The following is a 25,352-nucleotide window of genomic DNA, read 5'->3' as shown; positions in this document are numbered from 1 at the left end:
TGCTTGCTCTTGGCCCTCATCATGGACAGAATCTATGGAAGAACATTTTGCACCAAGAAGGGGAAACGGACTGGGATTATGAGCCTTCCGAGGGGCAGGGGCTGTAGTGCCCTCATCTCTCTGGTGCCCAGGCTGGGCCCTGTAGAGCTGACGACCAGCAGCTGGCCCCTGGTTCTGCGGTCCGGGAGTTTCAGGCCCTGGTGCTGCAGCCGCAGTCTCGGGCTGGCCAGCTCTGGTGCGGCTGACACAGCAGCAACCATGCTGGGGAAACTCAGACTGACATGCCCGGACATCCTCTAGTTGGAACTTTGCCTGTGACCCTCCCATTAATGGGGGGAGTCCTCCTGCTGCCCTCTGCCTTGTTTAGCCAGACTCTGCCTTATTTCTAAACCTTTGCAGCCTGGGATTGTCAACACACACATACCTGTGCACACACACGTACACAAGCAGAAATGACTCTGCAGTTGTATATTAATAAAGAGAAAACACCAGTATAGAAGAGGGTCATTTTTTCCCATTGCACCTGACTTGGCATGTTTTTCTACTGTACAGTGACTCACTCCCATCTTGTTTCATTCATTCATGCACGGAGCCCCCTGACCCTACACATTCCATCTTGCACCCCTACATTCCTTCTTTTCCTCACATTTACTCCCTGCACCAGCACTGCCTTCCCAAGAGATGAACTCGGAAAACCCAAATGTTCGTAGGGATGTGGGTATGTTCCTGCATTATGGGAAACTCGACAGTGGGGTCAGAAGTTATTTGAGTAATATATATGCAGAGTGCAGTGGTTAAGAGCACAGACTCTGGTCCACACTCATATGCATTCCTGGGAACTTGCTCTGTGAATGCGGGCAAGTTCTCTGAGCCTCAGTTTCCTCATCAGTGAAATGGGGATGGTGATAGCAACAGCTGCTTCCTAAGATTGTAACAGATGTAAAGTGCTCAGATGGTGCCTGGTGTACAGTGAGTGCTGCGTCATTGTTTGCTGTTATCATTCTCTGGAATCTGTCCTCCCTGATCTGGAGTAGCTGTGCACCCCGCGTGGCCCTTTCAGAGGCAGCTTCAATCTCCCTGCCTGTGGGCAGGTCGTTTCCATTTCTTTTTCCACATGGTTTAAAGTGCTCATTATCCCTTTGTGATCTGTTCTGAGAGCAGCACGATTCACCCTGGCAAGGGGCCGCCTAATTGTCAGTAAAAGAAGCTGTTGTGAAGGATTCAGCAGCATTTGAGTGCTAAAAAGCGATCCACTGAAAAGGGTGATTTTTTTTGATAAGACTCCTCAGAACCTTGGCATTGCAACAACCTGGTGGGGTGTTGGCAGGGGCTGGGTGACCTCAGGGCCAGGGAAGGGGTGGGACTCAGAGGAAAGCCGTGGTCCCAGGGCCAACTGTAGAATTGCAACCTGGAGAATGTTCTCGAAGAAGCCAGCGAGGCTTTGTGGAGAGCTCTCGGTGCCTGGCCACTGAGTCCTTGCAAAAAAAAAAAAAGAATGAATGATGCTGCATCCCAAGACTAGGAAGGTGGTGGGGGTGAGGAGGCAGGGGGACACAACAGAAAAGTGAAGCCAGGGCTACTGCAATTGAGGGGATGGCAGACTAATTGGGGAAGAGAGTTAACAGATAGTTTAAGATGTCCATTTCCCAGTGGGGGAACCATAGTCCTGCAGGATGCTCTGTGGAGTGAAAAGGAAGAGTGGGGTGGGTTTCTGGCCAAAGGAGCTTGGGAAAAGCTGCATAGTGTGCTGCCATCTACTTGAAGAGTCAGCATCCATCTAAGACCAATAAAGGCACTGAGAAGTTCTGCAATAAAGTATTTATTTAACACTCTTTTAACTCTGTGTGTCCCAAATATTTGACCGAGGAGCCTTTTTAAACTTTTTGTCCCCCACAAAACTTTTTAATATCCACTGTTTCCAAAAGTGTGTTCCATGCACCACTCCAGCTGCCCTAAACTTAAACCATTTTCAGTCCCTTCCCTGGATGATTCTGATGCACACTGACATTTGTGAGCCAGCGGATTAGTGTTTCTAGAACGCCACTTGGAGCACACAGTAGATCAGGAAGGGAATCCACCGCTGGGGTATGTGCTGGATGTGCTGTGGGCTTGGGGGGCACCAGCTGATGAGGAAACAGTAGAGCCACAGGCAGGAAGGCTCTCGAGCTGGATCCCATCAGAGAGAAAGACTCGGAGTGGGTGGAAAGGAGATTTGTTTTCTCTGAGTCCAGGAGGAGCACAGCAGCCCAAAGAGGAATATAATCTTGTACCTTCAGCAGCTTGGTGTGGCCTCAGAGCCCCTTCACAGACGGTGTCTGAGCCGCACACCAACACAAAGCTTTGCCAGCGTGCCAAGGAGGGTGCTGAGGCCCCTGTAGCAGTGAGCAGAACAGCCAAACTCCCGCCACCATCGTCTCTGCCCTGTGTGTGCGTTAGGGGTTGCAGGGTTTGAGGGTTGGCATCCAGAACTCAAGAAGCAGGAACATCAAGGCACTTTATGGCTTCAGGGGCTTTGGCTGGACGTGCATCAATGTGGCAGGTGGCCCCAGGGTCGCCTGGGTGCTGTCAGCCCAGGGCTGGCGGGCGCTGGGGCTGAACGTGGGAAGCTGTTAGGTTCCTGGCTGTCAGTTCAGTGGCAGCAGTCACTCTGCCGGTGAGTCCTGGCCCCTCTGGGCATCGCCTGGGTCGCCACCTCGGCTTCAACAAGGGACAAAAAGGAAGGCTCTGCAGGTGAGGGTCTTCCCTCTCTGGGCTGAAACTTGAAGGACACAGATTTTGTTTCCAAGAGCTAGGCCCCTTCTCCAGCCCCTGTTGGTAAAAGGTTACATGCAGTGATTATATGCCGGTCACATCCCATTGCCACAAACTCTAAGGAGATGTCCAGATTCTTGTTATGTGCTGCAGTCATCATGTCAAATGGAGCAACGATAAGTAAGTCATCTCCGTGACCAAGATTTTCACTGTGGACTTCTCCAGACACTTTCCCCCTCCCCGTTACAACACTGGCCTTGCTGGGGCTCACCCTCCTACTGTATTCAGCAAGAGAGGCCGCAGGCTTGCCCACAGCCCTCAGCCACATCCTGTTCAGCGGCCCGAGGGTCCTGGTTCTTGCCCAGTGCTGTCGCCTCCTCCAGGGAGGCTGTGCACCTTATTCTTTCCCCAGGGCTGTGCACAGTGTGGGCTGCGGCCCCTCGGTCTGTGAGGGGCTCATCCTAGCACTTCTGTTCCTCAGCTCCGAGAATCAGAGTCACAGCGTGTGGGGGAGGGAGTGGAGGCAGGAGGTAGATGCGCATGAGGAATAATGAGACCTGCCCTGTGGAGGTGGAGGGGTGAGAGCAGAGGCTTCCGCTGCGTGAGGGATGCTGTCACCGGAACCAGAGGGTGAGCTGATGGCAGGGGGATGGGGGGAGGGTTGAGGAGCCAGGTGCTTGCTGGGAACCGCAGTGGTTTTGGAGTTTTCCAGCATTTAAGGTAGGGTTCACACACACACACACACAACACCCCCCCACACACACACACAACACCCCCCCCATACACACACACACAACACACACACACACACAACACCTCCCCACATACACCCGCACCCACACACCCTACACACACACACCCCACCCACACACACACACACACCCACACACACAACACCCCCACACACACACACACCACACACACAACACACACACCCCACCCCCACACACAACACACACACACAACACACACACACAACACCCCAACACACACACAACACACACACACAACACCCCCACACACACACACCCACAACACACACACACACCACACACACACACACACAACACCTCCCCACACACACACCCCACCCACCCCCACACACACACACCCCACACACACCCACACACACACAATACCCCCCCACACACACACACACTCCATCGGCTCAGGAATAAGTTCTCTGGGCTCCTGCGAGGATGGGTGAGAGTCGTAGGCTTCAATGAGGAAAAATGTGTGGAGAGGGTCTATAAACTATGAAGTACTGAAAAAATGCTTCTCACCTCCGATCGGAGATGGTACCAGCTCCTCGAGGTTGATCTGCACATGCAGGGAGGGGGGGCCCTCTCTTTACAGAGTGTCTCCTGCTGCAAATGCCTGGGGCATCCCCTCCAGCAACTGCTGCTCTGTCACTCTTTCCCACTCATCAGCCAGTGGGGCCTTGTCCCTGGACCCCCAGAGTCCCTGAGGCTGGTGGGTCCCATGCCAGGGATGCTGCTTCAGAAGAGGCTGGGGCCTGAGTTTGAGATGCCCAGGCACCTCCCTTAGCTGTGGCTCTCTCTGCACAGGGCAGAGAGTAGATGGCCTCCCCTCCCTGCTATGAGGGGTGGTGGCCAAGACTCCCGCCCCCGGACCAGGAGGGAGATTTATGTGCACTCGCACTGCTCTTGAGCTGCTTTTAAGGTGAATTGTGCTCGTGCCTGTGAGGTGCTTGCGGTCCTGGGTTTAGCTGTGACCTTCCCGTCCTTTTTTCATGGTTGTTCTCTCTCTGCATCCTGCATTCCTCACTCTTTAGGGACCTCAGATCCTAGGTTGGTGAATCCATCTTGACATCCTAATCTGTGAATCAGTCTTTCAGGCACAGAGGCAGCAGGGCCTCTACCTCTCAGGGTAGAGTCTCTTTAATCAGTTGGCAGGCATCTGAGGTGGACCTACTGTGTGTCCGGCTTGACCACTTTGGGGACACAAGAACAGAAAGCAGCTGTGGTCCAGGAGCTTAAATTTAGTCTAATTGGGGTCATGGATGAACCTTGAGGACCTTATGCCAAGTGAAGTAAGCCAGTCACAAAAAGACAAATACTGTGTGATTCCACTTGTATGAAGTACTGAGAGTTGTCAAAAATCATAGAGACAGAAGATAGGATAGTGGTTGCCAGGGCTGGGGGGAGCAGAAATGGGGAGTTGGTATTTAATGGGTATACGCTTTCAGTTTTACAAGGTGAAAGGAGTTATGGGAATGGATGGTGGTGATGGTTACACAATATTATAAATATGTTTAGTACCACTGAACTGTACGCTTAAAACGGTTAAGATGGTAAATTTTATGTTATGTGCATTTTACCACAATAAAAATTTTTTGGAAAAAAAAAAAAACTTACTTGGGGAGATTAACATCCTTATGGGTATAAGAGAGTGATGACTAAGCAATGGTCCACTCCACGTAAGCTGAATTTGTAAGTGCCAGAGTGAGTTGTGTATTTAAAGGGTCAGGGATTAGGGAGAGACTTCGTGTTACTATCCTGAAGGAGGAATTGAACTTCACTCCAGGTGAGGTCTCAGACGTGTGCTTTGGAAGCAAGGTTTAGTTTGTTTGTTTGATTTTTTTTTTTTTGACCTTTGCTTTAGAAGTCATTTTGAAATGCTATACCTATTGGTAATCATCTTTGAGGCCTGGGAAGGGTGTTGTGAACAAGCCACTTAACATCTCAGGAGGGTGGGGGCCTGTCTCCTAGATAGAAAGTGAGTCTCTCTAGCCACCTGCAATTTCAAAGTGGCATTTGAAGCAAGCAGGGCACCAGGAGTTGGGATGGGTAGGGTGATGAGACAACTCAAAGAAGGAAGGGAGGGAGGGGCTGATCCTAGAAGACTGTAAATTGTGCCATAATTGATTAGTGATGTCTGCCCCTGGTGAGGGAGGGTGTGGTGGCAGCACACGTGCCAATCAGAAGAAATGCATCTACAGGATATGGCACTTCACTTTCGGAGATCTCTTTATTTAAATATGAAGAATCTGAAGTCCAAATTGGTGAAGTAACTTTGCTGAGGTCACATGGCTCATTATGGCAACATGTTTAAGGAAGACAGTGAAGGTCTCTTGAAGTGTTTGTCAACTCAGCAGACACTTCCTGGGCACTGGGCATAGAGTGCTGGGGCACCCGGAGAGGTCTCTGCCATCCCAGGTCCCTGCCCTGGAGCAGGAGGGAGTGACGGTAAGACGGAGTGAGGACTGCCGCCTGTGGGCTCTGCGGCCACAGGTCACCCACGCAGGTGCTAAGTTCAGGGCAGAGGGAGGTGACTGCAGTTTGGGAGGTTGGAGGAGTTTTCTGGAGCCAAGCGCTGAAGGATGGGGCACGTCTGGAGGGAGCAGGAGAGGAGCAAGGCCGAGACGAGAGGTCATGGTCAATAGTGAAAGGGATTATGGCGAAGCGGGACTGGACAGGTGTGGGTGGACCCAGGTGCACACAGGTGGCACCACATGGAGAAGCTTCTGGCCCCGAGTGAACGTGGTTGATTCACAGGAGGATTGTGGGAGATCTCAGGGCATCATGAGAAAGTTCCCAGCCACTTAGAACCTGAGTGACCTAAGGCTTCAGGCTGGTGGTGCCAGAGGGAGGGCCCAGTCCTCATTTTATGGCTGCAGCCCAGGCAGGTTACGCGACTCATCCAAGGTCACACTCTGGATGCCTCTGTCTCCCATTAGCCCTTTGTTCCCTCAGCCTCCCCTGAACGCTCCCCTCCTCTCCCCACCCCCTCCTTATCTCCTGCCTGGTGTCTGTGAGGGTCCGAGCACTTGGGCCTCTTCTGCTGGGAGGCTGGGCCTCAACCTTTCTACTGGCCAGTTTGTGTTCCTTTTCCTTCAGACCGATTAGAAGCCGGAAACCACCCTCAAACTGCTCTCTCTCTGCGAAGTAGGTTGGTTTCTACCTTGAGGGACTGCTGAGTCGGGGTGACCTGAGTAGGATGCAGTAAGCAAGAAGAGCTTGCTGGCCGCCTCTGCGACCTGAAGAAAATGAGAATTAAAAACAAAAGCAAACCCCCAAGTCATGGGGCTTCTTTGCCAAGGCGCCGGGTGTCTCTGGTCGCTGGGGGAGGGAGAGGCTTGTTGCTGAGCCTCGTCTGGGGTTATTTCTAGCTGGGTTCTCAGTGCCTTGTATGTGGGCGGCGCTCAGTAAGTGCAGAATCTAAACACACACATGCATCCTCATGCCTTTTCTCTTTTCACCAGTGTCCATGTGGGCTCTGCTCAGTAGGCTCTGGGGTGATGTTGGCCGTGGTCTCCAGCTTGGGGGGGCACAGGGAGGACAGCAGGTGGGACTCTTCATGGGCCGTCTCTGGGGAGGTGGTGTGGGGAGGTCAGAGACTAGCTGAGCCAGCCTGAGTCTGAGCTTGTCTGTTTGCAGGAGGTGGGACGCCGGTGCCCTCTGGTGCTTGATGTGGCTGAAGGACATGAGAAGGTCGCAGAGGGGTTGTCTGCTGGCTGTGGGAAGTGGGGATGTGATGGACTGCCCTCACAAAGGGGTTTGTGGAGGTGATGGATGGTTGATCACTATTATCAGTTTGCTAGGGCTGCTTGATTTAGGATGTTTGACCACGAACTAGGTGACTTAGAACAACAGAAATGTATTGTCATCTCATAGTTCTGGAGGCCAAAAGACTGAAATCAAGGTGTCGGCAGAGCCATGATCCCTGTGAAGGAGCTAGGAAAGGATCTGTACAGGCCTCTCTCCCAGCTTCTGGAAGTTCCTTGGCTTGTGGCAGCATAACTCCATTCTTCACTTGGCGTTCTCCCTCTGTGTGCATCTGTCACTGTGTCCAAATTTCCTCTTTTTATAAAGAGGCCGGTTATACTGGATTAGGGCCCACTCTCATCTTAACTAATTACATCTGCAATGAGCCTGTTACCAAATACATTCTGAGGGAGTGGGGGTCAGGACTGCAGCGTATGAATAATGGTGGTGGCGGGGGTCGGGGAGCAGGGGGCGATGACACAATTCAACCCATGACGATCATTGAGGAGCACTTGTGAGGCCCCTAGTAGGCCCCTGCCCAGGACTGAGAGTGGGTGATGTTGAAAACCACTGACTTGCCCACCTGGGGGCCCCTTGACATGCTGCTGGGCTCCCTGTGCAAACCCAGGAGGCCTTAAAGTTACCCAGAATGCCTTATTGTATCCTGCCAGGATCCCTTTCCACATGCTGGCCCTTTTTCCCAGATGACCCCTTCCGTCCTTTTCCCTCCGCTCTCCTGACCACCATGAATCCCTACTCTGGGGGAGTCCTTCCCTACTTCTCAGGAAATTTGCCTGTGCTTTGGTCCTACTGTGGCACCTTGAATCAGTGCACATTTCACACTGTATTGTAATTATTTATTATGTGTGTGTCATCCCATACCATTCTTTGCAGACCTAACCTGTGACTTCTCCACTTTTGTGTCTTCAGTGTCTGCCCAGGGCCAGGCCTATGGAAAGATCTCAAAGGAAGATTGCCCAGAGTATGAGCTAGTGGATCTGAGGAATGACAGGTCCAGGGACAGATCATCATAAAAATAAAGACTGGGGATGCTACCAGGAATCTAACAAGAAGGTCATAACACACACAGAAGAAGGTGTACATACCATGCACATACAGTTCAGTGGATTTCCACAAACTGAATACACCTATGTAACCAGCGCCTAGATTAAGAGGAGACGTTACCAGCCCCCCAGCACCCTCCTGGGGCCCGCTTCTGGTTACTGTCTGAATTCCATCTCCGTAGATTAGTTTGCCTGTTCTTGAACTTTATATAAAATTGAATTATAGAGCTGGTACTCTTATATCTAGATTCTTTTGTTCCACTTTATGTTTGTGGGATTCATTTATGGCATTGCATGTTGTTTTAGTTTATTCTGACTGTTGTGTAATATTCCAGTATGTGAACACACCACGCTTAATTTATCTGGTCAACTGTTGGTAGGCATTTGGGTGGTTTCCAGTTTGGAGCTATTCTGAGTAGTGCTGCTCTGTACTTCTGTGCTGTGTAATACTGGTGAACATCTGTGCACATTTTGGCTGTGTTTGTACTTGGGAGTGGAGTCCTGGGTTATAAGGCATGCACACGGTCAGCTTCAGTGGAGGTGGAAGTATTGTTTTTAAAGACTGTGGTGATGGAAAGCAGACTGTGGGGGTCATGATGTTACTGAACCAAACTTGGGTCCACTTGCCCACACACAGTAAAGCCAATCTATTGACTCCAGGTTGTGGTGAAGGAAAGTGCAGCGTTTATTGCAGGGCGCCAAGCAAGGAGTCCAGGCAGCTTAGTGCTTAAAAGGCCCAAAGTCCTCGAAGGCTTTCAGGGAAAGGTTTTTAAAGACAGGGTGAGGGAGGAGGGTTATGGGATGTGTGATCAGCTCATGGGCATTCTTCTGATTAGTTGGTGGTGAGGTAATTAGGAGTCAACATTACCAACCTCTGGTTCCAACCCATCTGGGGTCTATGTGCTTGTGGTCAGCATGCAGTTAACTTCTTCCACCTGGTGGGGGATTCAGTATCTGCAAAACAGCTCAAAGGACCTGGCTCAGAGTATTATCTATAGCCCTTGAGGAGGAACTAAATGTCCTTGCCTTTGTTTAATGGCTAAACTATTATTATTTTTGTCTTGCTTGTCTGTTTTCCTTTGTTTCTGCATTTTCTCACTTCTCTAATTACATTTACTCTTTGGAACTTGGGGAAGGCCTAGGAAGCTGAAGTTTTCCTTCAGGTAGAGGACATGGGAGGGGGTAGGATCTGTTCTGGGAAGGCCCCATAGGGTCCTGCTCAGTTACAGTGAGGGATGGGTGGCATCAGGAGTGAAGATAGGGATCTGGAGAACTTGTTGCAGAGATCATCAGCCAAGGGCAAAGAAGCCAGATCATAGAAGCTGGGTCAAGTAGAGCATTTTCTGTCTATGGAATGAATCATGTAGGAAACAACAAAGGATGAAGACTGGAGCTAGTTGACTTAGAGAAATTCCATCGCTGGAGTTGCTGGTCAATGGGGGGCTTCTTGGTGCCACCTGATTTCGGGGTGTGGGGCTTAACTCCAAAGGAAGTCAACCTCCCAACACAGACCTTCCAGTGTGCCTGGCTCTGCAGAGCCCCTGCCTGGGGAGAAGCCGCTGCCATCAGGCTGGCAGTGGTGATGGCAGCTCACTAGTATAGAGGCTTTGAGGAGAGAGCCACCGGCTGGAGCAGCAGAGCCCTGGCTGCCCTGTACCTGACCACACAGCTCTGTCAAACACCAGCAAATTGAGGGCCCAAGCCTGGGGGAGGCCAGGGGTCCCCCTGACTCGTACTGGGTACACCAGCCAGGACACTCACTCCAGTGGCTCACTCCAGCCTCCAAGCTGCCCAGGATGACCAACCGAGGGGGATGGCGGGGAAGGGGGCCCTCTGCAACCCTCTCTGGGATTGGGCCTTCCACCCACTTGTTCCATGTCCTGGCCAGGCAAATAATGCCACCCCTTTGATCCTCCATCTCTTCCAGAATGGCAGCAAAGACACCTCTCTGGACATGCTGGGCACAGATATCTGGGCTGCCAACACCTTTGATTCCTTCAGGTGAGCTCCTCTTCCTCTTGTTGTGGTGTGTGGCTCCGGCTGGGACCCCAGCTTACTGGTCCTTATGCCCTGAGGGGCCTTTGGGGACTGAGTTATTGTTGAGAGTTCGTTGATCAAGAAGTGGAGAGAAAGACAGGAGGGTGAAGTAGAAAGGATGAGGCTGGAGGAAGGAGGTCAGAGAGAGAAGGAAGGAAAATGGCGGCAGGGGAATGGCACGTGGCAGATGTTAGGCAGGCTGTGTTAGAGCTGAGGACGGACAGCTGTGGCTGCACACCCCACCCCTCCCGCCAGAGGTTATGGAAGGCGGGGTCTGGGGGGTGCAGAGAGGGGTCCAGAGAAAAGGAAGAATTGTCAGTGCTTCAGACTCTAGAAGCTTCCTGACGGGCCAAGTTGGAAGGGCAGGTATTGGCCAGGCTTCCTCAGGACGTGGGGATGGTGCCCCTGAAGGGTTTGCTGATGGGCTCTCCTGTCATGGTGTCCACTCCTTTGGAGAGTGATGGCCTCAGACCATGGATGGTGGCGGCCCTTTAGCTCAGCCCTGCCCCGGCCCTGGAGCTGGCCAACTCTGGCTGTGCTCCAGGCTCACCCTGGTTCTGACTCAGGTTTGCCCAGCATGGAAGTGCCATGGGTCTCCTGAGACTGGTACTTGGGGGACCTGGCCTCCTGCTTCCCCAACTGACACACTCTCCCCAGGCTTTCCAGTGTTTCAGGCGGACCACTGTAGAGCGAGCATCAGGCCCACACTTGTGTTTTATAGGCATCTATTATCATACAGCAGGGTTGAAGAGAGGGGAAGGCTACACAGGCAGGCACTTGCCCTGTTGTCTGTGAGCACAGAGCTGACATTTCAGGCTCCATTCTGAGTGACCTGACCCCTGCCTGTGGCCAGTGGGCACTCCTTCTTCCTGCCCACCTCTTTCTGAGATTCCCTGCCTGGGGTGTGCCGGGGTGTCTCATCCCCATCAGTAACTGGGCTTGTCACATTTCTCACCCTCCCTCGCCCTCTAGTGGTGCCACCTGGGACCTGCAGCCTGAAAAGCTGGACTTCACCCAGTTCCACCGGAAGCTCCGACACACGCCCAAGCAGCCCCTGCCACACATCGACCGTGAAGGGTAAGGGGCAGCGGGGGGACTCTCACATAGGGGCTGGTGAGGTGAGGGACAGCTGTGGCTATACCGGGGCAGAGAGGGGCCTTTCCTTGGGCAGGCTGATGTCCAGAGGCTCAGTGGCTCAGATCTGCAGGTTCACTGGCCTCTCTCCAGAATCCCTCCACCCTTCGCTGCCCAGCCCCCTCCAGCCACACTGCCTGCTCCCCTTCCGGACCACTCACAGTGGCCCTGCTTGCCAATAGTCTAGAGCAGTGGGTCTCACCTTGATAAGAACAGGGATCGCTGGGTCCACCCCAGAGTCTCTGATTCAGGAGGTCTGGGGTGGGGCCTGAGAACTGGCATTTTTCACAAGTTCTCAGGAACCACTGATGCTGCTGGTCCGGGGGCCCCACTTTAAGAACCACTGGGGTAGTGGTTGCTTTTACTCGGTCGTCTCACTCTTTGCTTCGTTCATGCATCAGTGTTTACCTTCCCTTTTAGAGATGGTGTCAGGGTCTGGTCTGACCTCCAGACAGGAATGTGACTCCAGCCACACACAGGGGTGTGAGACAGATGACTCCTTTTCTCCCTTCCTTCCTTTCTTCCTCCCTCCCTCCCTCCCTTCCTTCCTTCCTTTTAAGATAATTTTTACTGAGGTAGAATTCACATAACATAAAATTAACCATTTTAAGGTATTCAACTCTGTGGCATTTAGTACATTTATAATGTTGCATAACCACCACATCTATCTAGTTCCAAAACATTTTCAACACCCCAGTATAAAACCCATACCCATTAAGCAGTTATTCCCATTTCCCCGCACCCCTACCCCTGGCAACCACCAATTTGCTTTCTGTTTCTATGAATTTATCTATTCTGGAGATATCTATCTATATCTATCTATCTATCTCTATATAGATAGATAGATATAGATATCTGGAGATATATATATATATATGTATGGAATTCCATATATATATATATATATATGTATGTATGTATATATGGAATCATATGTGGTCTTTGTGTTGGGCCTCTTTCACTCGGCATAATATTTTTGAGGCTCATCCACGCTGTAGCTTATATCAGTACTTCAATCCTTTTCATAGCTGAATAACATTCCATTGTTTACCCATCTATCTGCTGATGGATATTTGCGTTGTTCCCATCCTTTGGCTACCGTGAATAATGCTATTATGAACATTCACGTATAAGTATTTGTTTGAGTCTCTGTTTTCAGTTCTTTCGGGGTCTTTGACTGGGAGTGGAATTGTTGGGTCACATGGCTAATTTCTGACACCAGTTCTGATGTGTGTGTATTTTTTCCCCAAAATCCACAAGCAATTCTTCAACACTAGCTGGGTGTCCTGTAATTCAATTCAATTCTGACACTGTCTCCCTGGATAGAGCATCAGATATCAGTAGAAGTCCAGGTTGCTACTTGTGTTTCTGATCAACTGGCTGTAAATCAGAGGTTCCCACAACCTCTCCTGGAGTTTGATTAATTTGCTTGAGCAGGTCACAGAAGTCAGGAAAATATTTTACTTACTTGATTACCAGTTTATCATGTAAGGATATAACTCAAGAACAGCCAGATGGAAGAGATGCATAGGACACACTATGGGGAAAGAGGTGCAGAATTTCCATGCTCTCTCTGGGTGCACCATTCTCCCTGAATCTCCACGTGTTCACCAACCCAGAAGCTCACCAAACCCCGTCCTTTCGGGTTTTTTAGACAGGCCTCACTACATAGGCATAATTGATTAAATCGTTGGTTATTGTTGATTGATTCAATCTCTAGCCCCTCTCCCCTCCCTGGAAATCTGAGGTTAGGGATAAAAGTTCTTATCCTTCTACCACAGGGTTGGTTCCCCTGGCAACCAGCTCTGATCCTCAGGTGACCTAGGGACTTTCCAAATTTCACCTCATTAACATAACAAAAGACACCTTGACCACTCTCCACTTAGGTAATTCCAAAGATTTTAGGAGCTCTTTGCCGAGACTGGAGGTGAAGATCAGATATATCTTAGTATAAATCACAATATCCCACATGGCAGTTCTATGTTTTAACTTTATGAGGAACAGCTAAACTGTTTTCCACAGCAGCTGAATATTTTTCATTCCCAACAGCAATACACAGGGGATCCGATTTTTCCGCATCCTCCCAGCACTCGCTATTTTCCATTCTTTTCTTTTAATTATACTCATGGCTTTTATTTTTCCTTCCAGTCCTTCCCTGCCCACCCTTGTCTCCCTGTCACTTCAAGCTAAAATGTAGCTGATATTATGGACTACGTTCCTGCATCTCACCTGTCCCGCTGTAACTCTGCCCACCCCACTCACACCCAGTGGTCACCGTCCTCTTGAAACCATTGCAGTGGTTTCACTGCAATGTAAGCGTGACAACCTGGGAGGGAGAGGCTCGCATCCTTATTTCAGAGATGAGAGAAACAAAGCTCAGAGAGGCACAGTAACCTGCCCAAGTGGCAGACCTGTGATTTGAGCCCTTCTGACGCCATCCAGTGCTCAGGCTCAAGGATGCAAGAGTATCCTTGAATTGGCTTAATCCCCTTAAAATTTCATGTAAAATTATGTGCACGTGTATATTTTGGGGGGCAGGGGCCCATCACTCATATCAGACTTTCCCAGGGGACCCCATCTTCTCCCCACACCTCCTTTCTCCACTGTCCTGCTCCTGCCTGTGAGGGTTCTGTCCAAATTCTTGGGATGGTTTTTTTGAGTAGAGAGAGGAGTTGCCCTTGAACGTGGAGGCATCCTGTTAGGAGGAGGCAGTGCAAAGCAGAGTCGCAACCACGGGGCTCCCTTGGCCCTGCCTCACACCCGTCCACCCGCTCACCGTACCCTCAACCCTCTCACTCAGCAGCACTGGGGCCGTTTTCCCCCTGAGCTGCTTGGCTGCGCAGGGCTGTGCCCTCCGCACTTCTGAGTTTAGGAAAGCTGACCTTTGCTCAGCAGGTCAAGTTCAAGAGCTGGTTTTCTGCAGAAGCGATGCTCCCCATCTGCCCTGTGGTGGGAGCCAGTTGTAGCTTGCGGTGTGCCATGGGAAAGGGAGGAGCATTTTGCACTTCTGAAGCCCAGTCAAGAGTCCTGCTGGGTCCCCAAATGGTGAGGAACACACACACACACACACACACACACACACACACACACTGTATACAATATGGTCCCAGAATAATGCCCAGAAGCATTATTTCTATTCACTCTACTGTTAAAAAGAGACATGAACCCATTCATGATTGAGACTATGCATACACATTCAGAGAGTACACGGTATAAAATAAGGGCCAGGTGTGCAGTTACATAAAGTGAATGCGGGGGGCAGGGGTAGAGAAGTGAGCACCGTGGGGGGATGAACTGTCTGCGGAAGCCTTCTGGAGAGAGGTGGCATTTCCCTGGGAAGCGCCCATCTCTCCTTTGTCCCCTGGGGGCACATGGATGGCAAAACCAGTGGGGAAACTGAGGCCCAAAGGACAGAAGTGATGACACTGCCTCATGGACTGAAGGTGTCCATTGGGGAGCGAGTAATGAAGTCAGGCTTTCCGAAGGCGTGTGCACCAGTTCACACAAATTAACGTCCCAACAGAATACAATGTGGCAGTAGCGACAAATGACTATCCAGGGAAGGATTCCCCTTGTGCTGAGGGCCCTTGTCCCTTCTGGAGCCGGAGGAACTGGCCACACCTGCTCAGCACCAGGCTCACTCACTCAGAGGAGCCGGCCAGATTTGCTGACAGTCCCCCGGGGTCTCCCATAGACACCTGGCTCTCTGACCAAATCCCATCTCTCCTGGGTTCCTGGGGAGTTTGGGTGCAGCGTCCTGTGGCCACCTTGCGGCTAAGCCAAGAACTGTGTCACCCTTGGAGTCCGGCCTTTCTGGGGATGGACTCCACATGCCCAGCCACGGCAGCAGCCCTTGGAAGTAGGGTACCACTCGGTTGCCAAGGCTTTCCGCAGCCCGTGTTTCCACGGAGGGACAGAAATCAGAGGAGGCTGTTACCTTGGAAACCCTGTTGGCAGCAGCGACTCAGCTGGTCTGTAGCAACCTTCTGCCCTTGGAACCTGCCTGCCTTCCCTCCAGGGAGTTCTGAGCCCCCGACAGGGCGGGCCTAGGGGGACAGCAGCCCTCCTTGCCGACCCCAGGGGCTGATGAGGTGAGACTGAAAGGCTGTGCCATGATGTGCTAGGCTGGTGCCCGAGGGTGGTTGGAGCCAGAGGTGTGTTACATGTTCACGTGACCTGGGGGAGGGGTGTCAGCCCCAGGGGCCCCAGTTCCCTCCTCCCCCGCTGCCAGGGCACGCAGGGAACACAGATGACTGTGAGCAGTCGGTGTCTTCACGGGCCAGCCTGTCTCTACCAGGCAGATTTGTTAGTTGAAGGGCAGCTGGATGTTTCCAGACCTCTCTCCACCTCCTCTGCAGCCCTGCACATCACCACCAGGGTGGAGGCTGAAGGGGCAAGAAGTCCCCTTACACCCCTCCCTCCCCATCTCCACCGGCCAGAACCCAAGCTCCCAACCCTGGTCTTCCAGCGCCATCTTGCCCCCTGGCCCCCTCCCCCCACCCCTCTTCAGCCACAAGAACCCTGCCCTCCTTGCTGGCAACACGCTTGCGCTTAGCTCCAGGCCTTTGCCCTGCTGCCCTCTGCCTGGGATGCTCTCCAAGATTCTCTGCTGGACCATCTCACGTCCCACCTCCCCTCCCTCCGCCCCCAGGCTATTCTAGATGCTGCTCCTCTGGGTCCTGCCGCGTCCTCGCTTGCCACCGAGCACTTGCCACCTCGCCACCGAGCACTGCCACCGTGCTGTGACACGGAGGGCCCAGCCCAAGCCGGAGCCCCCAGGGACACAAGCGTGTGTTGAACGGGGTGTAGATCCTATCCCCCACCCCTCCCCCCAAGCTGTGCTAGGTTTTGTAGCCACCCTGTTTCTCTTCCTTGGAGTTTCAGGGTGCCTCTGTCCACGGGACTTTCATAGCACTTATCTCATGCTGCCCCCTACTGGTGCTCAGGTTCACTGCCCTGTAGACGGGCTTAGGGCTCCTTGGCTAAGAGCTGTGAGCCATCTGAGGGCAGGAACCGCGTGGGATTTATTTTCCATGACTCCAGGAAAAGTTGACAGGTCCAAAAACACAAGAGAGGCTTGGCAAATATTTGATCAAATGAACTAATCACTCTGAAATTTGAGAGTTGCATTAACTCTGGAACTGGAAAATGCTGCCACCAACCCATCAGGTAGCCCTCACCATACCTGGGCCAATAATAATCACAATACATAATAGTAATAGTAACTAATACGTACTGTGCACTGTGCATACACCAATCCTGGTTCTAACCGCTTGCCTGTATTATCTGCAACTCACCACAGCTTAGGGAGGTAAGAGCTGTTATTATCTTCACTTCAACACATGAGGAATCTAGAGGCCCAGAAAAACTGAGTAACCTGCATGAGGCTGTGTTGGCTCTAGAATCTATGCTATTAATCAGTCACTGCACTGCTGCTCTGCCCCAATAACAATAACGACGACGACAGTAAATATAACAGTCCTAGTAGCACTAATATATTTACCTTATTGTTTGTTTTGTTATAATTTTACTGAATTATTGCCTGTATTTACCATGATAATATATTTTCTGCATATACCTTTATTATAGCGTTTACTGTATGCTGGGCACAGGTCTAAGCACTTCAATACATTAACTAATTTAATCTTCTAACCACCTTGTGATGTTAGGCACTAGTAATTATCCCCATTTTACAAATGAGGAAACTGAGTTACAGAGAGGGAAAGTGACTTGAGCAGGGTCACCCAGTTAGTAAGTGATGTCACTGGGGTTCCAAGCTCTGCAGTTCCAGAGTCTGCACCCTCAAATATGTGGAAGATGTGGGCCTCTGCCAGTGAATTGGGGTCAGCACCTCTGGTCTGAAGGTGTGCCCGCCCACAGAGGACATGAAGACAAAACATCGGTATCTGAGCGGGCTTGCTGGACTGGCAAAGTCAGGCCCGGGAGGGAGGAAGCCCTATTGGGGGCCTGTGTGACCTTGAGAAAGTTGCTCGATCTCTCTGTTCATTTGCTTTCCCCTTGGCGTCACCGGGCAAAATGATGGGTTTTTGCAGGGCAAAATGATGGGTTTTTGCAGGATCTGTGATATGCTTTGGGGCGTTCCTTGGCAAGGAGCTTAACTTCTTTGCCTGGAAAGGTCAAGGGGAACTCTGGTATCCTTCACCTCCCTAGGGGTTGGATGCCTTGTTAGTGCCTCTGCCCCACCCCAGGTCCCACATTCCTGCCTGCACAGAGTCCTTTGTCCTCAAGGAAGGGCCTGTGTTGCAGGCCTGAGGGAGGAGGGCACTTCTCCAGGGCCATTTCCCCCAGGTGGGACAGGCTGATTCTTCGGCCTTGAGGGAGAGAAGGACCTGGTGTCTCCTGACCACCCCTGCTCTTCCTGCTTGCTGGGCCTGGACAGGATGCACGAATGAGCTGTCCTTTCAATGCTGTTATGTCTTTTCTGGTGCAGGTGTGGAAAAGGGAAGCTGGAAGATGGGGATGGAATCAACCTGAATGACATCGAGAAGGTCCTCCCGGCCTGGCAGGTAGGTGCAGGGGCAGAGTCTCCAACAGCACCGCTCCCCCTGCCCTCGGCCTGGTCAGGGCCTAAACTCTCCCACTGGGCCCTTGTTCCCGCAGGGTATAGCTGGATGTACTGCAGTGGCAGGTGGGCCGGGGTGGGTACCTGCCTTGGTGCAGGGTGTCCACTGTGATGTGTGTGTGGCAGCCTGTGCTCAGCTGTGCCACAGGTGCTGGTGGCAGACCTGACGTGGATGAAATGGCCCATGCACTGGCAACTCAGCAAACTGGGAAGTTTTTGTCCCTTGACCTGAAACGTCTGAGGTGAGGCAACCTGCAGCGTGTTCCGGTGCGACCGGCAGGGCTGTCATGGTTTCAAATGTGGTCAGGGCTATTTTTAGGCCTTTGAAAAGTGGAGTTGTCCCGCCAGCCTCCAGGTGTCTGCTGTGCTTACTGGTTTTGTCATTGATTGGACTCCTTTCCCTGAATCGGGCCGGGCTCCAGGACAAGAGGATTTACTCAGCAAAGAGACAGCAAATGTAGGTCCCTAGATGCTTCTGGTGCTGGGCTTTGGGCAGAAGCCGTAGGAGCGTAGCTGCTTCTGGGAATGAGGCTCGGCCTCCTGCAGAGGAGGGGAGCAGCAAACCCTCCTCCGTGACCGAGCCTGCCCCGCGTGACCTGCCACGCACTGCACTTGCCACATCACGCTTTCCTCTCTCTTCCCAGTCTGTCTGGCTATGTCAGCTGCATCCATTCTTCTCTTCCGGCTCCCTGCAGGACTTACCCACTTTTTGGTTGAGTGTTTATGCCTTGGGCCCGTTAATGGGAGGCAATAGAATGAACAGTCAAGGCCTCAGCAATCTGATTGGGATGTGACTTGGGCTGGTTTTTCCTTGTGTTTGTTCCACTTGGAGTTTATTGCGCTTCTTGCATCTGTAGGTTTATAGTGTAGGTTTATATCAAATTTGGAAAAATTTCAGCCATTATCTTCCTCACCTCCCCCAGAACCCATCCCCTGCAATTCCAATTATATGCACGCTGTGCTTCTTCATATTTTCCCATGGTTCACCAAAGCTCTGCTTTTTTTTTTAGTCTTTTTTTCTGTGTTTCATTTTGGGTAGTTTCTATTGCTATGTCTTCAAGTTCACTAATCTTTTCTTGCAGTGTCTAATCTACTGTTAATCCTGTCCTGTATATTTTTCATTTCAGATATTATATTGTTCATCTCTAGAAGTTCAGTTATGGATTTATTTTTTTTTTTTTGGTATTTCTCTCCTCTTCATGCTCATGCTTTCTCCTATCTTGAGCATATGGAATATTTTATAGTAACTGTTTTAATGTCCTTCTCTACTAATTCTGTCATCCATGTCATTTCACAGTCTGTTTCTGTTAACTGATTTTTCTCTTGGGTATGGGTTGTGTTTTTCCTTGCATGCTTGGTAATTTTATATTAGATGCAAGATATTAGGAATTTTAGGGTGTTGGATATTATTATTATTAATTAAAATATTTTGAACTTTATTCCAGAGCATAGTTAAGTTACTTCAAGAGTTTGATCCTTTCAAGGCTTGCTTTTTAAGCTTTGTTAGGTGGGAAGCCTTTAGAGCAAAGTTTGCTCCACTACTGGGTCAGTAGCCTTCTGAAGTTGCCACTCAGTGCTTTATGTCCTAGGAGGTATTTCCACCATGTCAGCTGGGAATACAAACTATTTCCAGCCATGTGTGATCTTAGGGGATTACTCCATCAATTTGTTGCAGGTAGCTTTTCACCAGCCCTGGAAGTTTCCTCACATACATGCACAAATTGGTGCTCAGCCAAAGACTCATGGGCCTGCAATTTCTGGATTTCTCTCTGTGTGCAGCTTTCTCCTCTCTGGTACTCTGCCTTCCAAATTCTAGTGGCCTTGGACTCCCTGAATTTTGAACTCTGTCCCCTTAACTCATTGAGACCACCGGGCTCTGTTTGGACTCCTCCCTGCCTTGCAGACTGGAAACTCACCAAGCACCAGGCTGGGGCACATGTAGGGCTCACTTCATTATAAGGGAAAGTGTGGTGACTTTATGGTGGAGAAACCTGGCAGGCTCCAACCTGACCAGGTGATCAGGGTTAACATCATTAGTGTGGGATGAGTGGACACCATGTGCCCCTGATGTGCTGCATGGAGAAAGCCCAGCATCATTTCTGGGGTTTTCCTGCCAAGAAAGCACAGCCTGCATCTGGTCATGAGGAACCAAATGGAAAGGCCATCTTCTAAAACTGCTTGGACATGAAAGACTGAGGAATCTTCCAGATTGAAAGGGGATTGAAGAGGCAGACAACTAAATGCAATATGTATTCCTTTTTGAGATCCGGACCAGAAAGAAATAGAGACCTTGTTGGACAGTGGGAGAATGTGAATTGGGGTCTGTGGCAGTAGTGTTTCCTGGCTAGAAGTGTCCTGATTTAGGGGGCTATGTGATGGTTAGGTAGGTGAGTGTCCTTGTTGAGAAACACACGCTAGAATATTTGTGGGATATGTGGCCTCATGTCTGCAAGCATGTCCTCAAATGGTTTAGAAGAAGATGAATGATAATGAGTGTGTAGATCCACAGAGGGAGAGAGAAGCCTGAGTGAGGGGGACGGGGGTTGGGGGGAGGGGCTCTTTGCACTGTTCTTGCAACTTTCCTATGCTTGAGAGAAAAATAATCAATAGGGTCTAGGCCATGATGTGTAGGTCAAAGGCACGGAGTATCGGCTAATGAAATACCCTCTGGCCTGGATCTGTACTAAATTCTCACAGCTAATATAAAGCTAGCCCTGGCGCAAAAGTCAAAAGGTAAAGTACTCAGAAAATGCCACCTTATCACTCCATTCCTAAATGCCTACAGTGTTCGTTATTGATAGAAAAAGTACATTTGAGAGACACTGACCTAGGTGAGGAGCCCCCTGCCCTAGGAGAGGTGTTGACTCCTCAGTGGCCTTTGAGCCAGAAGCCTGGGGCATCCTGGCCGGAGAAGTTACAGGTGTGACCACCTCTCCTGTTGGGTGACTGCCTCCCAGCTCCTTGGGGAGCACAGCAGAGGGCCTTTCACTCCCGCTGGAAGGGAGATAGAGCCAGGCCCTTACCTGGGGGAGGCAGCGGAGTGCAGGGGTTAAGGGCTTGGTGTCTGGACACCATGGCATCCTGGCCGTGCCACTGACTAGCCAAGGAGTCGGACTAGTTACTTACCTTGCTCTGCCTGTTTCCTCCTGTGTAAAATAGGATAATAACAGTATCTACGTCCTAGGATTGTCTGGAAGATTGAGCACATGAATTCACGTGAAGCACTGAAAACACTGCCTGGCACCTAGGAGGTGCTCCCTCTGCTGATGGACAGGCTCTGGGGCTCCCCACTTTGTTAGGAGGTGGGAGAGGGAGCAATTTCCTATACCCCATCTCCACCTTGTGCATTTGTCCTGAGTGGCATCCCAAGGAGCGCAGAAAGATTGCATCAGAGGTCACGAGAATCAAAGGATAGGCGTCTGCCACAGACGTGCCAGTGACCTCCCTTCTGTGGGCCTTGGTTTACTCATCAGTAAAATGACACAGTTGAACTAGATTAGAGGTTTGCAAATTGTAAAGCTCTGGGATTTTCCAGAGGCGTCTCAGGGGCGCTTCTGGGGTGGGGAGTGGGGGTGGCTGGAGAAGCAGGCTCGAGGGGACCCCCACTCAGGTTGGCCCAGACAGCTCAGCCCGTGTCTCTAAACCAGTCTTCTACAAACGGTTTCATTTGAAGACATAGTTCCACTACTAAACAGATTTTGAAAATCATCCGACCAAGGTCCCACTCAGGTTTCATATTCTAGGGTTTTCTCTCTCTCAGGAACAATCCATCAGAAGCATTCTTGGTCTCTAGGGACTGTGTGAGACATCGGCTCTTAGAGGTGCCGGGAGTGGAAGGCTTCACCTCTGGTCTCCATTCCCCGTCAGGATCCACACAGCGGACAGGCTTTGATACTCACACACACCAACACTTTGAACCAGCTTTGCCCTCGGAAAACTACCAACAGACAAGTCCCTGAGCAGATCTACAGCTTTCTGGGTCTTACCCTAGATCCACTGTATTAGTTATCTATTGCTGTGGAATAAGTTGCTCAAAATTTAGCAGCCTAAAACAATAAACATTTGTTATCACACACAGTTTTTGAGGGTCAGGAATCTGAGAGCATCTTAGCCAGGTGGTTCTGGCTCAGGGTTTCTCACAAAGCTGTGATCAAGGTGTCATTTGGGGCCGCAGTCATCTGAAGGCTGGACCGGGGCTGGAGGACCCACTTCCATGGCGGCTCCCTCACACGGCAGAGGGCAGGGCACTCGGTTCTACCCTGGCCGCCGGCAGAAAGCTTCATTCACATGAGCCTCTCCATAAGCCGCTTGAGTGTCACATCATGGCAGCTGGCTTCCTCCAAAAGGAGGGAGGAAGGAAGAGAGACAGATAGACAGACATAGACATATCATGGGTGAGAGAGTGGAGAGCGTCCAACACAGAAGTCCTAATCTTTTCTAACCTAATCTCAGAAGTGACATACTCTCACACTGCCACAAGCTATACGTTGATTGCACAGACCAACCCTGGTACAATGTAGAAGGAACTATACAAAGGTGTGAATATCAGGAGGAGAGGTCATTGGGGGCCATCCTGGAGGCGGGGCACCACACCCGCTGATTGTACCCAGGAATCTGTATTTGTTAAAGCATCACAGAATATCTGCAGGTTTATCAAAATTATCCATAAGAGTTGAAAACGTGTAGTTGATCATGCTCAGGGCTTGACGTCTCTTTGGGGTGTTTGCATTTCATATGGTACCATTAGGACAAGGCCAACAGGCCTCCTGATCCCAAAACATATATCTCTGGTGGTAGAATTTGAGGTCTGGTGAGAGCCATGGCATGATATTAAACAAACCCCCAAATCTCAGAGGCCTCACACACAGGATATTATTTGTCACTTACTGAGATTTCTGCTGAGGGTCCAGCTACCCTCCAGGGCAGCTCCTTTCCAGAGTGGGGGCTCAAAGGTCCAGTTGGATTCCATTCTGTGACCGTACTATCTCAACCCACAGCACCCAGGTGGCCCTGGCAGGGCCAAAGAGAGAGCTGGAGGGTCATGATCTGGGTCTCAAATGCTTTGGCCCAGAAGTATCATTTGTACTTAGCCCATTGGACAGAACTAGTCCCATGACCCCATCCAAGGGCAAAGGGGCTGGCGGAGAAAGAGGCAGTCGGGTCAGCAATGGTGCTTCTGCCCCGATTTCCTCTTTCCTTCACTTGTTCGCCTGACTCTTCTTCATGGACAAGGGCTTTGCACCAGCCTTTTAGAGAAAGAGAGAGAACTGCATGAGATACAGTTGCCAGGAGGGGCACAGTCTAGAAGAGAAACGAGACATGTGCTCTGATGACAGTAGCGCAGAGTTGCAGCTATCAGTGCCTGAGCGAACGCTGGTGCCTTGCCCAGGTCAGTGTCCCCGTAGAGGGAAGTCTGGTCCCCTCCCTGCATGCTCCAACTGCCTCTCCAGTGCCGTGCAGTGTGTGCAGCCTGGGGCTTGAAAGAATGGCTGAGTCAGGAGCCGAGGGCCCCAGTGGCCCCCCAACTTAATGCCTGCTGTAGATCTCTGGGAGCTCTAGCTTGTCTCTCACTGGGAGTCACACATGGGGCACATGTCACAGTGAGTGGTCCTCGGTGGGAGTGCCTCAGTCAGAGATCAGCTGCTGATGCCTGGGTACCTGTCCACGCCCCCCTCCAGCCAAAGCCAAGGACTCGATCCCTGGTGGTCCCATCTGGTTGTATTTGCACAGTGGGCAATGAATCCAGGAACCGCCACTGCTGGGACTCAGGCCCCTGGAGCCACCCAAGAACCTGAGGCAGCAGGGCAGACAGTAGGTACCCACATCCGCCAGGCACAGTTCTCCACCCATAAGAGGTGTTTAGTTGGTTAGTAAAGGCTGATGCTGGTGATGTTGACTCTCCCCAAGGTCTGCCTCCCTGTAGTGATAGTTGAGGCGGAAGAGTGAGTGAGATGGGCTGGGTGACAGCCAGCAGCCAGATTTCAGCATCCCCAAACTCAGCAGCCTCAGGTGAGCTGAAGCTAGCTTTGCTCCCCAAGAGCTCTGATTGGGAAGGGCAGCTGGAGTCTCTGAACATGGTGACATGGATTCAGGAGGACATCCATCATGGTTTCAGGCGGTGAAGCCACAGGGCAGGGCAGAAGCTGACACCTATACAACTGGGCTTAGAATGGAGTCCTGGGGGTCCCGCCTGCATTTTTGGCACCTCTGTTGTGAACCGTGGAAGGGGGTTGGCCAGCCTGCCGTATTGGCAGTGATGTGGGCATTCCAGCCCCCATCATTTGTAATCCTGCTCCCAGTGTGGCCCCAGGGTCAGGTATGGCAGGTGCAGAGGGACGGATGGCTGCACCGTGATCTGCTCCCACTAGAGGGCACCAGCGCACCGCTATGGAGACTCCGCAGTCACATTTGCAATGAGAGGTCCCTTGTCCCCAGCAGCCAAAGGTGTCCTTGCCTTGTTGGTGCTCAACATGCAAATACGATGCTTAACGTTGTCCCGAAAATGACGCAGGCCCTCCAGGCTCAGGCCTTCTCCCCAGAACAAGGGAGAAGATGAGGCAGTGAAGCAGGCAGCCGCACAAGTGAAGGAAGTACCTGTTTGGTCCAGGTGTCCCCTGCCATGCACAGGCCTGACATTCCTCCAGGGACAGCCCCCCCCCGCTCCAGTCGTCAGACCCCTGGGAACACGTGGCAGCTCCCAGGAGGACACCCATTCAGCCTCTATCAGCTGCACAGACAACTAGGGTGCTCGCCCACGGAGCGAGGCGTGCTGGTGGCCTTCCCCACACCAGACGGTTTCACCTGGGCCTGCAGGGGAGAGACCCGCTGGCGTGGGGCTTGGAGAATTACAGGGTGCTGGCTTCTGCCGTTGGAAGGACAGGGGCCGGCAGGCGGTGCTGAGGGGATTGATGGAGCCCCATAAACTTGACTGAGTTCGATGTGAAGGCAAGGGAATCGAATCTGAATGGGTTCTGGTCTCCCCTTGCGCTCCCCTCTCCTCACCTCTGGCCCAAGACCTCCAGCCTAGACACCACCCCGGGCTCCTTCCCCCTGAGGTGTGGTAACTTGAACAGTTTCTCCTCAGCGTCTCCTCAGGGCCCTGCAGAAATACTGCCTCTTTATTCCACACACGGCCCTGGATGCTTCTGCGTTTTAAACAAAACCCCAGTTGAAAGACATTGTTGTTGAGTTATCTCGTGTCTTGCCTAAGCCTTTCTGAAAGGACACATTTTGATCATTTTTCTTTGAATTCTCTGTCAGAAACGTTTCGCCTAC

General features: G+C 51.4%; 1 protein-coding gene across 13 annotated transcripts in view; it reads left to right on the top strand.

Annotated features, from left to right (window-relative positions):
• Positions 1-25,352, top strand: part of CTIF (cap binding complex dependent translation initiation factor) — a 302,947-nt gene that overhangs the window by 97,918 nt on the left and 179,677 nt on the right. For all 13 annotated transcript variants that reach the window (XM_082354569.1, XM_082354577.1, XM_082354567.1 and 10 more), the window contains 3 exons: positions 10,251-10,324; positions 11,333-11,437; positions 17,946-18,021. In XM_082354569.1, the coding sequence (XP_082210695.1) occupies positions 10,251-10,324; positions 11,333-11,437; positions 17,946-18,021 (255 nt within the window). The remainder of the gene's footprint in view (positions 1-10,250; positions 10,325-11,332; positions 11,438-17,945; positions 18,022-25,352) is intronic.

The sequence above is a fragment of the Balaenoptera borealis genome (assembly GCF_965194805.1).
Source record: "Balaenoptera borealis genome assembly, chromosome: 14".
Lineage (NCBI taxonomy): Eukaryota > Metazoa > Chordata > Mammalia > Artiodactyla > Balaenopteridae > Balaenoptera > Balaenoptera borealis.
Note: the sequence above shows the minus strand (reverse complement) of the source record. Positions and strands in the feature narration are given on the sequence as shown.